At 47.4% G+C, this 15,788-nt stretch overlaps 2 protein-coding genes across 2 annotated transcripts; both read right to left on the minus strand.

The window, feature by feature from the left end:
• Positions 1-69: 69 nt before the first annotated feature.
• Positions 70-1,446, minus strand: LOC104585101 (keratin-associated protein 6-2-like). Its single transcript, XM_010241071.3, has 2 exons — positions 1,435-1,446; positions 70-1,123 (listed from the first exon to the last, which is right to left on the minus strand). The coding sequence occupies exons 1-2, from the start codon at positions 1,444-1,446 to the stop codon at positions 341-343; spliced, it is 795 nt and encodes a 264-aa protein (XP_010239373.1). The 3' UTR covers positions 70-340.
• Positions 1,447-3,148: 1,702 nt separating this feature from the next.
• On the minus strand, positions 3,149-4,497 carry LOC106866725 (cell wall protein IFF6-like). The gene has a single exon (XM_014902395.2). It carries the CDS (start codon positions 4,150-4,152, stop codon positions 3,448-3,450), a length of 705 nt encoding a protein of 234 aa, XP_014757881.1. The 5' UTR covers positions 4,153-4,497; the 3' UTR covers positions 3,149-3,447.
• Positions 4,498-15,788: the final 11,291 nt, after the last annotated feature.

Genomic DNA, 15,788 nt, shown 5'->3' on the forward strand with positions numbered 1-15,788 from the left:
ATTTGGAGAAATAAAAGAAAATTGACTGGTGAGTCAGAGAATAAGAGAAAGTATATTGCAATTTTCAAATTGAAAAGAAGAAATTATGGTGGAATTCAATCCAAGAACTCAAACCTAGATAACATTCAACACACCACCAACCGAGCTATAGACCCGATTGCTTAGTACAGTGAATACATTGGTAACAGGAGTTAAGTAGAGGATCTCCAACTATAAATATATAAAAAGACTTGTGTCACTTTATTCTTAATACAAAGACATGCTTCCATGTATGTTCGAGAAAAAGTTAAAACAAGAGACGACCATACATTTCAAATACTTCAATAGGCCACTATCTTGATCAGTTTCCATGTCCAGAGCCATATCCATAGCCATGACCCTCTCCGTAGCCTGAACCAGCCCCATTTCCACTTCCATATCCACCGCCGGAGCCTTCACCATAACCTGAGCCTGAACCCGAGCCTTGACCGTGACCTTCACCATATCCAGATCCTTGGCCATAGCCATTTCCTTGACCATGACCCTCTCCATGCCCCTCACCGAATCCTGAGCCGGAGCCATTTCCTTGACCATGACCCTCCCCATGCCCCTCGCCGTATCCTGAGCCGGAGCCATTACCTTGACCATAACCCTCGCCATGCCCCTCACCATAATCTGAACCAGAGCCATAACCTTGTCCATGGCCCGAGCCAGAACCCTGACCATATCCAGATCCTTGGCCTTGCCCTTGACCATAACCGGATCCGCTACTAGCGCCAGATCCCGAGCCTGCACCTGACCCGGCATAAGAGCCTCCACCGGAAATTGCACCTGAACCCGCTGATGAAGCGGCGCCTGATCCAGATCCAGAACCTGATGCTGAGCCTGAACCCGATCCAGATGCTGAATCTGACCCGGATGCTGAGCCGGAACCAGAGCCAGCTCCGCCAGCACCACCACCTATGCGATACCAATCCCTGTGCCAATTCCAAGGCTTCCTCCACCACCGAGGTCGATGCCTAGGTCCTTCCGAGAAATGCGACCTTCGGATGCGAGAACAAGTGCAGCAAGCACAACAATGCCAAGGGAAATGATCTTCATGTGTGCCATTGCAGTGGAAAGCTCTAAGAACTAGCTCTCGCTTCTATCCTATGCGATTAAAATGTGTATGCTACGGCTCTCTTTCTTGCCTCCAACTCTCTAACTCTGGCTTGCAACTCCTTATCTTGCTATGTAAACACTAGGAGAAATGCGGTAGTATTTATAGGGTCCAGAAGTGGGCTTCCACGAATATTGCTAGGCTTGTTGGTGTCGTGGCAAGAACTTGTGGCTGTGGCCCTTGGACGGGCGAATTTGCTTGAGTGGTGGCGTTTAGTGGTCAGTAGAGCGACGACGGTGCAAAAGAATAGAGATATGAGGTCCGTTATCACATCAGAGTGACACGTTTGAAGTTGCCACAGCGTGCATGGTTACCAGCTCTAGCACTATATACAAGAAAAGGAATATTACACTGTATAAAAATATAGGGGATATAGTTGTTGCTCCATGGTAAAGGGTACTGACTTTTGGAGCTCCGCGCGTTCTAATGGAGAGCAGGTCGATGGGAGGTTCGAGAAGCTCTCCTGGCGCCGTTTTTAGCTGGATGTATGATGATGAGTAGTGGGATTGTGCCTTATCTCGTCGACCTAGCTAGTGCTAGTCCTTTTCATCCGTGGATTTTCATTGCCAACTTTGCAGTTGACTTAAATCTTCATATTTTGCTGGCTGGCTGGTTTTTAATTAAGTAGTGAGTTTTATTTATTTATTCGGTTTTAAGGATAGGTAGCTAATTAGTCAGTTTGCTTCGAGTGGCAAGTACTCGCTCCGTTACATAATTCTTGACGAAATATTACTTGTATCTAGACGTTTTTTTAGAATAGATACATCCATTTTGAACAAATTTAAGACAAGAATTATGAAACGGAGCAAGTAAGTTTTAACCCACTCATGCCAAGTGTATATACATACAGAGAGAGGTGAACCTAATTTATAAATGCAGAAAAAATATTTTTCGTCTCTCAATTATTGTGAAAGTCTAAATTTGGTTTGTTGCTTATGTTTGTGCCAGGGATCGGACGGAAACGAGACATAAATCATTGCATTTGACTATACTAGTTGCTACGAAATCCGGCAGATGCACGATCAAAGATAACACCGTGGCACGATATTTGTTAACGATGACACCCAGGCATGATATTTGTTAACGATGGCACCGAGGCACGATATTTGTTAACGATGACACCGAGGCAAGAATAGAGTAATTCTTGGTCAAAGAATTGTCTTAACGTAACCAAATACGCCTACCTTTGTGAAAAGGAGAGAGTATGAAATAATTTCAGCAGTGCCAAACCAAGTCTTAGTCTAGTACATAACTTTTTTTCAAAAAGGAGAAGGATCCCCAAGTCTAGTACCTAAGTAGACAATTACTCCCTCCGTTTCTAAACTTTTGTCATGGTTTTTAGTTCAAATTTAAATTAAAATCACGACAAAAATTTAGGAACAGAGAGAGTATTAGTTAGCGTGAATTACGAGATAGGTCTTACAATCTGGAAAGGAAGAGAGAGGGGAGCACTGAATGGGAGTTTTCAGTGATATATCATGGATTCCTGGCGGTGGTTCTAAAATTGTTTAGAAAAGGTTGAATATTCTTCCTTTTCATGGTTAATAAATACGCTATTATCCGCTCGGTATATACTTGTATTTACTTAACCAAAAAATATATAGCTGAACATATCTAGTTATCTACAATTTAAACAGAAAAAACTTGTGTACTAATAATAGAATAACTATTGACCAAATGCTTGTCTTTCCAGATAAAACAAAATATGACTGATATTTTAGAACGGCGCGAGTATGTTAGCAAATCATACCCCGAACATACCTAGTCAAGAGCTAAAGCATCTTAATATACTCCCTTCGTTAAATATTAGATGTTCTGGATGCTTTTTAGGTACATAGATACATTCTTATTTAAATAAATTTGAGTCACTTGATATGGGACGAAGAGATCATATAATTGAAAATAGCAAAACCACAAGGCCACAAACATTTCAGGTTCGCTGAGGATCCGTTGCACAGGACATGCACCGGTCTACATATAACGAAGTTGCCTAATTGTTACGACATTGAATACTTTAATAATAGCATGCACTGCCGCTGCCAAGTAGAAATCCTTAGGCCCTTTTTTAAGGTATTATCTACTCCAAATTGAAAAGTACTAAAAACTCGAAATGGTTGTTTGGTAGGAAAGATTTGGAGGGGATTATGTCTAGTTTTTTCCACAAACACTTCAGTTTTTAATGAACACCAAAACCGCTCAAATACCAAAACTCAAGTGACTGAAAAATACACTAATACCAAACAAGACCTCTTTACAACAGAACAGTTTAACAAGATCATTAGAGAGCTAGATCGTCACCATAGCCCACGTCAATGGCCGCCTTGCACACTTCTAGCTTGGGAACCCGCACTTGATTCTGCACTAGACCCCACACTTGAACCGGAAGCCGCAGCAGAGCTAGCGAACGACCCAGCATTGGATCCTGTCGAAGATCCCGCAGTTGATCCAGCTGAAGACCCTGCGCTCGAGCTACTTCCCGACCCAGAGCCAGAAGCCGATGCTGAGCCTGACCCAGAACTCGCACTAGAACCACCACCACCCAACCCAATGCCAAGTCCAGCTCCAAGACCAAGCCCGACACCTCCTCCCGAGACCGAGGCCGAGCCCGAGCCTGACCCAGAAGCCGACGCCGACCCAGAACTGGACCCTGAGCTTGATCCGGAGCCAGAGACGGATGCAGAACCGGATCCGGAACTAGAACCACCACCACCTAGGCCAATACCAACTCCAACACCAAGTCCAAGGCCTAGACCCCCGGATCCTGATCCTGAACCTGAGCCAGAGCCGGAACCCGACCCTGAACCAGAGCTAGAACCCGAGCCGGAGCCAGAACCTGAACCGGAGCCTGAGCCAGAAGCTGAACCACCCGCACCCAACCCGATACCAATTCCAACACCAAGGCCTCCAAGGTTGATACCAAGGTCCTTCCGCGCAGAGCGGCTCTCACCCACCGGGGCAAGCGACGCAGCACAGACAACTACAGCTACGAAAGCAATGGCCTTAGTGCTAACCATTGTAGTATCTTGTCTATCTCAACAGCTAATTAGTGATCGATGATCTCTGCCAGAGATTCTGTGTGTGGATAGGTGATGCGAGAGTTTGAAAAATACTGGTTTGAATATATAAGGTCGACGAGAGCGAGAGGCTGTGTGCTGGCGAGAGATGATAAGGCTGTCACAGGATCGAAGTGGCATACATGGTTGAATCTTGCGCGTGTTTGCTCTGGATTAGCCCTGGTATATGTGTGGCTGGGAGCCGTACGCCCGTGCCATTTTAGTGTGGGAATTCAACGCACATCGATCATGCATGCAAGGAGATCGTGCTCCTGGCCGGCGCCGGCGTACGTGTGTGGTGGGCGGCTGGGTTTAGTTGCTTGCCGGCGAGCTATTCATCGGCACCAGCCGTGGCTGCGCGACACGTCTGAGGTTGAGAAATGCGTGAGACCGAAGGCCTCGATCGTCCTAGTGCGCAGGAAAGTTGGCGCTCGATCGTGGGCGCTGTGCCATGCATGCATGAGCTGCATGCGCCATATCGGGAGAAAGTGGGTCATCGCCTTGTTTAGGTGCAAGATAAGTAGTGGAGCGGTGATCACCAGATGATTGCAACCATGAATGTAGTGCTGCTACTGTACAGCGTGCAAAGCGCACGCGGCTGTTTGTCGACGTGAACGTACACTTGGATCGATTCCTTTTTTTTCACACCATCATGTAATTGCGAATGCATGCAGATGTAACAAAAAACATTATCGCGCATGCATGCACATATGTCCAACGCCCAAGCGAATCGAGCTTTTCTATCCTCATTTCAGTAGTGTTCCACTCACTAGCAGCAACATATCGTCATGTACCTCAACTAAGCTGCAGTGCATCTTTCCAAAATTCGAAATGGTACATTTCGATCGAGATGCGTATTTGATTAGCATCAACTTCACACGCGTTAACGGCAAACCATTAGTGGACAAGCTAGGAGAGCCAGAATGTCCAACAGTCTAGATGCATAATTGCCGCTGACCTTTTATCCCAAGAGGTTCAAAGAAAGTTTTGCCCAGCTAACACACTGATGGATCAACTCTTCCAAGTACAATTATCACTCGAGCAAAGCAAAGTTTCGATCGACCAGCTATAGCCCACCACTTACCAGATCATCAACTGAACGACCAAAGAGCTAGCCCGCTATCATCCACGCCGGCCGGCCAGTTTGTCGTGTGGTTTCTCCTCCGGGCATGCGCGCTGCAGAGCATCACAACCACTCCCCCGCCCCCACTATCAAAGTAACCTTTACTGCACCACCACGCCACCACCGCCTGCACGCCCAGTACAGCATCTGCCACATGACATGATCAATCTCTCGGCCTCGCGCACTTCACTTCCCCTATATAAGCAACTGCAAGCATCTTCTACATCTCCCAAGGCAACCGGAGTTGGTGATCGTCCATCAGGCAGTTAACTTGTTTGCGTGGTGCACTGGTGCGCGAGGAGGGATCGATGGCAGGAGGCAGGGGTGGCGTGGTTGCTGCAGCTCTACGGCTTGTAGCTCTCGGGTGTTTGCTGTCCGGCGGCCTGGTGGAGAGCCGCCGTGTGGCCAGGATGGGCCTCGGCATTGACCTCGGTGGAGGGCAGGGTGCCGGGCTTGGGCTTGGTCTCGGGCTTGGACTCGGAGTAGGCACAGGAGGGGTGTCAGCTTCTGGCTCTGGGTCCGGTTCTGGATCGGTGGCTGGGGCGGGTTCTACTTCCACGTCTAGATCCGGCTCGATCTCTGTTGGAGGGGCGAGCTCGTCTGCCGGGTCTAGTGCAGGGTCGAATGCTGGGTCCAATGGGTCAGGGGCAGGGTCCTCGGCCGGCTCGGGTGGCGGGCAAGGGTATGGTGGTGGAGGCGGCGAAGGGTCTGGTTCGGGGTCTGGATATGGCGAAGGTGGAGGCTATGGGCAAGGGTCGAGTAACGGATTGGGTTTAGGTTATGGCGAGGGACATGGTCTCGGGTCAGGATTGGATGGAAACCCTTGATTTACTGATGTACGGTTTTAATTGTGGTACTCAAGGTTTTCTATGCGTGGAGGATGTAATGAAGAGAAGTAGTTGAATGACTTGAGATGTCTTGGCTCCTTATTATGTGTTATGTTTTATGTTTAATTTTACTAGCTGGTCCTCGGCGCGATCACAATTCGCCGAGATGATTCGGCATGATTAAATAGTCAAAGCAACATCGATACTTTCATTTACTCATCAGACGTTAGCCATCTCGGATGTTCCTTAGGGCATGTGCAGCAGTCTAGACAACTCCTGTCTGCAGTACTCACTCAATACAGCACTAAAGATAGCCTCTACAGTAACTTGTCTTTTTAATCGTCTGCAAAATCCGAAATTGTAGCAAACCCCACCATCATCCGTTGAGCCAAACGAGAAAGGAAAACGTAGAAGGAGCAGCAGACACCCGATACAACGGCAAAAGGCAATCGGTAGCGGCCGATTTTTCAGGACTAGAGATCGTCTATATTCCTACCGACAGATTCACTCTCTCTCTCTCTCTTCGATGTTCTTCTCCACGTCAGCCAAAATCACTGCTATAGACGGCTAATAGACTACTGTTGTACATGCCCTTAGGGACTGATTCACTCTGAGTAGATTGACTGCACACAGAAAGCCTGCATTAGCAAGCAGCCGAGTTTTCCAGAGGATTTCTCTTTAGTTATGCCGTCATTCTCACTTCTTATATCTCCAGACTCTAGGTTCTGTCACCAAAGCTTTCCTCGGTTGCCAGAATGTCTCAGTATTAAAAAGTTGCTTTTCTAGGTCCTTGCATTGGTGAGTCACTTGAGCCCTAAAACATTTTTGGTGCCATGGAGCTAGATTAGTGAGCTATCACGATTTCTTCAAAAGATGACGGCTTCCGAGCCCGGCCACCTCTTAGTTGTCATCACTCTAGCACTTCCTTTCAACCAGGTGATTGCTTAGGGATTTTAGCATATGATGAGTGGGTTTGTTTCCTTCTCGACTTCAGAACTTAGCGCGTAACCAGTTTGTTTGTAAACATTAAGGATGTTAGCCATCCTTTTGGGACGTGTTCCCCCCATAAATCTTAAAAACTAACTTTTCTCATGTGACGAATCACTCTGGTTCTTGTTTGTTTGGCGCTGCTCTTCGCCCGGGCGAAACTAGAATGAAAACTACCAAGTGCACTCATACACATTACACACACATTTCATTGAAAGTATGAAAGATCAGTATGGTCGACTAGAGATGGGGGTGAATAAGCGACTAACAAATTTTACTTTTATTTTTTTCTTGAGAGATACAAACACTTAATTTTAGGGTTCACTAAATTCTCTAAAAGGAATGCAACCCTAGTATGAAGTGCAATAGCCGAAGCACTAGCCGAAGCAAAGTATAGACAATGAAGTAAAACAAATAAGTAAAGGCGCAAGTATGATACCACACGGAAGACGAAGATTTCACCGGAGTTCCACCTATTGGGATCGGTGTACGTCTCTGTTTGGAGGAGTGCTCTACCATAAAGGGAGAGACGCCACGAAGGCTCACTCTATTCTCCAACTCACCACACCACAAAGGTGGGATGAGCTCTCACAACACCACAAAGGCGAGGTGAGTTCCACTAATGGCTTCCTTGAAGGCGAACGCCGAACCTTTACAAACAAGGGGAAGGACACGAATCCACAACTAAATTGGAGGCGTCTTCCCAAATCCTTAAACACCTCCTCACAAGATTGGAGTATTTGAAGAGACACCTTCCGGCTAGGGATCCCAAAATCCCAAGAGTAACAAAATCCACCAAGGAAAACGAGAGGAATCAACTTTTGATTTGGTGAAACCCTAAATCGAGTTCTTCTCAACCCTTCCTCAAAGTATTGGCTTGGGGGATGCACTAGGGAGAGAGATCTCGAGATTTGAAGCTTTTGGTGTTCTTGAGTGAGAGAATGGGGATGAACTGGGTGTGCTCGGGCCAAGAAACCCGTTGAGGACGAAGCCCCTTTTATACCCAATCGAAATTCAATCGTTAAGACACAATTCAGTAACGCCAGTACCAGGGCGGTTGTGGACCGGAAGTTCTAGGGGGTAGAACTTCCGCCATGCTACCGGTCTCCTGCCGCTATACACAGAAGGATTCCCGTAGCGTTTCAGTACCAGGGCAGAACTTCCGCCAATCGGAACCTCAGGCTAATTAGGCGGTAGTACCGGCTAACTCTGAAAATGTCTGACAGGCTAAGCAGGATTAAAACTACTCTCAACTCAAAACTGGGATTAGGCTTTATGTGGGTGCAATCTAGTAGATTTGTGTAGGTGAAGTTGATTCACCCAAAGTTTTCCCAAATGGACTCCCTCTTTATAGTACGGATTTTCCTACGACTCAATAAAATAAAAAGGCGTAAATTTTTATACTCTTCTTTCCTTTTTGAGGGCGATGAATCATGTCACAACACTAGTTATCAAATCTGAAAACACTTGGCGCACGATTAATCCACAAGTTATGTTGTCATTAACACCAAAACACTTAGGGATCGAAATGCCCTTTCAATCTCCCATTTTTGGTGTTTGATGACAACACAACGAATTGCAATAAGATATAACAACAAAGCTTAAAGCAAAGGGATATAAAATATAGACGGCCCCCCCCTAGATATATGCACCATTTAAATTTGCTTTTGGAATGCAAAGTGCACATACTCTAGGATCAACGCTCCCCCTAGATTTTATAAACCAACAACTCAATTGGAAAGGATCAAAGATATTTCAATTAACACTTCCTTAAGATATGAATGATTCATTTAAAAGAGATAAGACCATACCTACTAGAGGCACATAAGTAAGAATGAAATCACACAAGGGCTTATCTTTGCAATGAGATCTTGTGATGGAGCAAATCTAAAAAGGCACAAATAAACAACATCTCCACATAAGATAGGTGAGACAAGATATATAAAGGATAACCACAATGCATAGAGCAAGTCATAATGTGGCTAGCTATTACAATCATGCATAAAGTTCAACATGTCTCACAAATAGATAACAAATGCCACGAAGGGCATTTCACACACGTAAAGTTCACAAACTTAGTTCTCATGCAATATAAAGTTCGATAAAACCTTGCAAATCCCCGTTCTACTCCTACTCCTAACTAACTCTCTCCCCTTTTGGCATCAAAGACACCAAAAAGGGAAGAATGTCCCAAGGAGCAAGCACAACACAAGGGATCACTCATCATCTTCATCATCTTCAAAGTCATCATCATCATTGGTGCCATTGTCTTCCTCTTCTTCTTCCTCTACCTCCTCTTGTTCTTGTTCTTCGGAGGGGCTCTCCTCTTGATCCATCTCTTCAATCCATGTAGAGGTGTGCTTGGACTTCCATTTCTTGAAAGGAGTAACAATCTCCTCACTACCACTAGGATAAGGGATGTCCAATTTGTGACAAATGGCCTTTTGAACACGGCGATTCGCCTTTGACTCAACATGGGCAGCATACATCTTCTTCTCAAAATCTTGTTGGATGCAAAAGATTTGCTTCATTTTGCGGCTCATGGCCTCCATCCAACTCTCTTTATGCTTGCTAGTACGAATGCGGGGGACAATCTCAAAGTCTTCATCATCCGCATCACTCTCCACCGCTTCTTTCTCTTCATCAAACCTTGATCTATTATGCTTCTTGATCATCAACCTCTTGGACAAATGCTTGGATAATGGTGTATCTTCATGAATGTTGGCCTTGTTGATGAGCAAAGTCATGACATATGGTGCATAAGTGGGTGACCGTTGATAGTTGACAAGTCCATTCATCTCATGCCAAAGGTAGTCCATGACATCCAACCTCTCATTAGCATCCTTCTTCCTATGAGTCCAAATCATAAGATCACCAAGAAAACCATGTAATGCATCAATGTTTCCTCTTTTGACTCCAATGGTCTCTCTATAGATCCTATGCATAATGTCATACACAGGTAAAAAGTCCTTTGACTTCCCAAGGTCAGCTCTCCCTCCAATGTAAAGTGGCTTCATTTCTTTCTTATCCATAGGATAATCTGCCCCATGAACTCGGAAACCACTAGCAATCTCATTTCCATGATATTCATAGCCTAGGATGGTGGCAAACTCAGCCCAATTGCTCTTGCAAACATGCTTTCGTGTGAACCAAGTGATAGAACGGTGCTCATCTGTCCCAAAGTGTATTGTGGCATAAAACTGAGCAACAAAGAAGGCATTGTAGTCTTGTTGGAACTCCATGATGTCAAGGAGACCAAACTTCTCACACAGTTCAAGAGACTCCTCAAAGTACTTGTTCCGACGCGTGTGAGGGATGTTGATGGCACATTGTGTGACAAGCTTGAAAGTGTCACCTGAGGTATAGAGCTCGTCAAAGATTTGCTTCTGAAATGCAGTATAGAACCCATTTGGAATGAAATTCACCCTCAGCAATGTCCTCAGGATACGGATTAACTATCCTTGCTTCCTTGAACTCATGAGTGGAGTATTCCTTGATGGACTGGACATGTTGCTTGCCGGTAACTTGGAACAGGACATGCGGGCTGGTTCTAGAATATCCTCCTCAATGATCTGATCACGCTGAGCTTTGGTTGGTTTCGTGATAGCTGAGTGCCTTCGCTTAATGCCTTTGCCTTTATCACCTTTGCTAGAACTAGCTCCACCTCCTGTGAATAAGAGAACAGATGCGAGGGACAGGAGATAAGCACAAGTTCAACAGGGAAATGGAATGAGGAGCATGTATATTGCAGCAGTATTGATACCAGTTCAGAAACAGGCGGAGGCTCCGCCTAATTAGCCTGTGGTATCGCCCGACGGTAGTACCTCTAAAGCAAGCGGTAGTACCGCCGATACGCAGCAGCTAGGGTTTGGGCTGGAATCTCAAATCTGAACCAAAAATCAACACACATTAGTAGAAGCAAATATGATGTCATCAACATATAGTTGGCATATAAACAAATCACCACCAATCATCTTAATAAAAAGACTGGAGTCAATTACCCCAATTTCAAAGCCACGATCCACTAATAGCTTCTTTAGGTGCTCATACCAAGCTCGAGGTGCTTGTTTGAGACCATAAAGGGCTTTATCAAGTTTGTACACGTGGTTAGGAAATTGAGGGTCCTCAAACCCCGGTGGTTGTTTGACATATACCAACTCATTTAGTGGACCATTTAGAAATGCACTTCACATCTATTTGTTGCAAAGTAATGTTATGATGGGATGCATATGCAAGCAAGATACGAATAGATTCAAGGCAAGCAACGGGAGCGAAATTTCATCGTAGTCAATACCCTCGACTTGGAAGAAACCTTGAGCCACAAATCTTACCTTATTCCTTGTCACTTGTCCAAGTGCATCTTGCTTGTTCTTGAATATCCATTTGGTGCCAATGACATTCTGACAATCTTTTGGTCTTTCCACCAATGACCATACTCTATTTCGCTCGAAGTTATTCAACTCTTCATGCATGGCATTAAGCCAATCCGGATCCTCGAGTGCTTCTTGTACCTTTTGGGGCTCAACACAAGAGACAAAATCATGATGTTCACAAAAGTTAGCTAATTGTCTACGAGTAGTTACTCCTTTCCTCATACTTCCTAGGACATTGTCCAAGGTATGTTCTTGACGTTGAAGTCGTGAGGCAATCTTCATGGCCCGACGTTCCATAAGTTCTTGAGATAAATCTTGAGGTTCAATGGAAGCTTGAACATCTTGAAGATCTTGATCTTGAACATCATTTGGTGAAGAGTCACCAACATCAACATTTGCTTGATCTTGCCCTTGATCAACTTGTTCATTCACACGAGGGACTTGTTCTTGTTCTTGGCTAGCTTGTGGATCTTGTGGAGATGAGGGCTCCACTTGAGTAGAGCATTGTCCTTCTCCTTCTTCCATACGGGGATCCTCAACGGGCATAATTTGACCTATGCCCATTCTTCGTATAGCTTGGGGAGGAATTTCATCATCTACATCCACAACATCAACTTGCCCCACATGGGAGCCATTATTCTCATCAAACTCCACATTACATGATTCTTCAACACATCCGGTGGATTTGTTGTAGACTCTATAAGTGTGGGAGTTTGATGCATAACCAACAAATATGCCATCGTAAGTTTTAGGCTCAAATTTAGATAAACGAACACTTTTCTTAAGCACGAAACACTTACAACCGAATACCCGAAAGTACTTGAGGTTGGGCTTGCGTCCCGTGAGAATTTCATAAGGTGTCTTGTTTAATATTTTGCGGAGATAGAGGCGATTAGTAGCATGGCATGCGGTGTTGATTGCTTCGGCCCAAAAGTTACATGGAGACTTGAACTCCGCCAACATTGTCCTTGCCGCATCCATGAGAGTTCTATTCTTACTCTCCGCTACACCATTTTGTTGAGGGGTATACGCAGCGGAAATTGTCTTTTGATACCCTCATCACTCAAAAACTCAATCAAGGTGTAATTCTTGAACTCGGAACCATTATCACTCCTTATAGCCATAATCTTTGCATTCTATTGGCGTTGGGCTTCATTGGCAAATTCGATGACGGTTTGTTGGGTCTCACTCTTATGCTTGAAGAAATATACCCAAGTGTACATAGAATAGTCATTAACAATAAGCAAACAATATTTCTTATCACCAAGACTATCATATGTAGGAGGACCGAAGAGATCCATATGAAGGAGCTCCAAAGGCCTCGTTGAAGTGATAATTGTCTTGTAGTGATATGACTTCTCATGTAACTTCCCTTCAATACAATCACTACACACACGGTCTTTATTAAATGAAACATTGGTTAGTCCTAGTACATGCTCACCTTTGAGGAGACTTTGCAAAGATCTCATGTTGACATGGGCTAGACGGCGATGCCATAGCCAACCCACATTGTCGCACCAGTGGCACCCGGGGTACCACCATTGCGCAACGCGCGGGTCGCCTCGCTTGCTCCCCGCAAGGACGGCACCCCGGACAGCGCGGTGCGAGCTGCCTGGGAAGCCACCAGCCCAGCAGGACTAGCCGGGCTGCGGGGGTTGCCCCGGATGGCAGCGTGAAGGTTCCCGTCAGGTTCCCATCTACGTGGATGAAGTCCGCAAGCTGGAACGCAAGTTCAACGCTTTGCGATTCGAGCACATCAAGCGCAAGGATGACTTCACGGCTGATGAACTGTCCAAGTGGGCAACGGAGCGCCGGAAAGCCCCGGCAGGAGTGTTCTGGCACAGGCAGATTGCGCCTTCAGTCACTCCCAAGCCGGCTGCCGGGGAAGCCCCCCTGGCAACCGAAGGAAACCCCGCAATAGCGGAGGTCCATGCCGCCGATGTGGAGGCATGCATGAGTAGGGAAACCCCGCCTTGGGCAGTGGACATCGCCCGCTACCTCAAGGAGAGAGCCCTCCCTGAAGACGACGTTGCCGCGGAGCGCGTAGCCCGGGAAGCCAAGATGTACGCTCTGGTAGATGGGGATCTCTACCAAAGGCGTGCAAATGGAGTAAAGCTCCTCTGCGTGCCCCAAGACAAAGGGCGCGCACTTCTGGAAGACATACACCGAGACACATGCTCGCACCATGTGGCCTCTCGGGCTTTGGCCGGCAAGGCTTTTTGGCACGGCTTCTACTGGCCTACAGCATTAGCCGATGCCGAGCAACTAGTCAAGACATGCGAGGCGTGCCAGTTCCATGCAAGGAAGAGTAATCAGCCAGCACAAGCCCTGCAAGTCATTCCATCCTCCTGGCCGTTCGCGGTCTGGGGGCTGGACATCGTCGGCAAGTTACCGAGAGCGGTTGGCGTCTACGAGTATTTGCTCGTGGCCATCGACAAGTTCTCCAAGTGGGTGGAAGTGGAACCAGTGCGGAAGGTGACCGCTCAGGCGGCCATCAAGTTCTTCAAGGGCATTGTGTGCAGGTTTCGTGTTTACGAGCGCCGTGTTCTAAGCTTACTGCGAGAACATGGGCACCAAGATCCACTTTACCTCTGTTGCTCACCCGAGGAGCAATGGACAGGCGGAGCGAGCCAACGCAGAGGTGCTGCGGGGGCTCAAGACAAGAATCTTTGACAAGCTCAAAAGCCACGGGAAGCACTGGGTCGAAGAACTCCAGCCCGTGCTGTGGTCGATCAGGACCACACCTAGCTGGGCAACGGGTGAAACTCCTTTTGCCCTTGTCTACGGGGCAGAAGCGGTGCTGCCCCTCGAGCTCAAGCATGGATCTCCTCGAGTACGCGCGTACGGCCAGCATAGCCAACACGAGCAGAGGGTTGACGATCTTTACTTCATCGAAGAACTTCGATGCCGGGCTGCTGTGCGAGCTGCGCGCTATCAGCAGGGACTCCGCCGTTATCATGACAGGCGGGTTCGTCCCCGGGAGCTCGAGGTCGGAGACCTTCTCCTGCACCGGATACAAGGAACGAAGGCCGGGAACAAGTTGGCTCCGAAATATGAGGGGCCCTTCCGGGTAGTGCAGGTGACCAGACCGGGGGCTGACCGGCTGGAAATCGAAGAAGGCTTGCCGGTGCAAAACAATTGGAATCTTGAGCACTTGCGCAAGTTCTACCCGTGAAGCAGCGGAGCCTAACCCACGGGTGATGCTGCTGCAGCATGCCTCTCGAACTAGTGTAGCCGGGCAACCCCCGATTGTAATCCGCTAGTTTCTATTAACAAAGATAAGTGATTTCCTCTGAATTTCAAGTTGACTCGATTATTGCATGTGCTTTCTTCTGTCTCCTGCTCTAGGTGCACAAAAGTCTCTTTTCATCCTTGGCTATGAGCAGGGGGCTGCCGGAGCCTCGAAAACAGAAATCCCGTTGCCGGATCACTCCGACACGGGGTCGTGCCATTGGCGGGTCCCCCGCAACGCGCACCACGCGACAGCAGCATCTTGGGAACGAAAGAGTGCTCACACTCAAGTTTGGTATCGACCATTCTGTGCCCGGGGGCTGGGAGGCAGGAGGGTTGTCTGTGTTGTACCATTTTTTCGTGCATTTCGAAAAATTTGTAGCATCTCGGGCTTGGTAAGAATCTGACATGCAGGATAAGGATAGGGATCGGACACACTGTGATGCTCGTGGAGTACTCACAGGACGTGTCGTCTAGCGGGGAGCCACTGGTGCATGGTGACAGCTTCAAGGTTCTTACCGCAGGAGGGTGTCGCCACGTGTGCCGTGGTGGCTCAGCGTGCGCGGTGGCAGGATTCTTCACCGAACCTACAAAAGGGCATGGTGGCCACGGAGCAACTCAGAGCAAAGCTAAGGAGATGGCTACAAAGGCGAGGGAGGCCGCAGAGACACGGTGGTGGTGCATGCCATCGGTGCTCAGTGCCGATGGGTGCACTGCCACTGTGCCCTTGCCGCATCCCTCCAGCAGGCGGTTCCAAGGAGAGGGCTGTCGCGGTGACGCTGTGGGGGTGCATGCCATCAGTGCTCAGCGTCGATGGGTGCACTGCCACAGCGTCCTTGCCGCGCCCCTCCAGCAGGCGTTCCAAGTGCAGAACTGATACGTTCGACATGAGAACAGACAGCTAAGTGCATTATCCTAGGCGCCTAGCTTTCTAATACTCAACGTTGGCTCGTTGGTGTGGGTTGGGTCTGCCATGTGGCTGGAGTGTTAGAAGGATGTTTGCGAGGGGATTGCGCTCCTCATGCGGCTTGCGGGTCCGTCCCGTGTGCGTGTGCT

Source organism: Brachypodium distachyon, chromosome 4, assembly GCF_000005505.3.
Source record: "Brachypodium distachyon strain Bd21 chromosome 4, Brachypodium_distachyon_v3.0, whole genome shotgun sequence".
NCBI lineage: Eukaryota > Viridiplantae > Streptophyta > Magnoliopsida > Poales > Poaceae > Brachypodium > Brachypodium distachyon.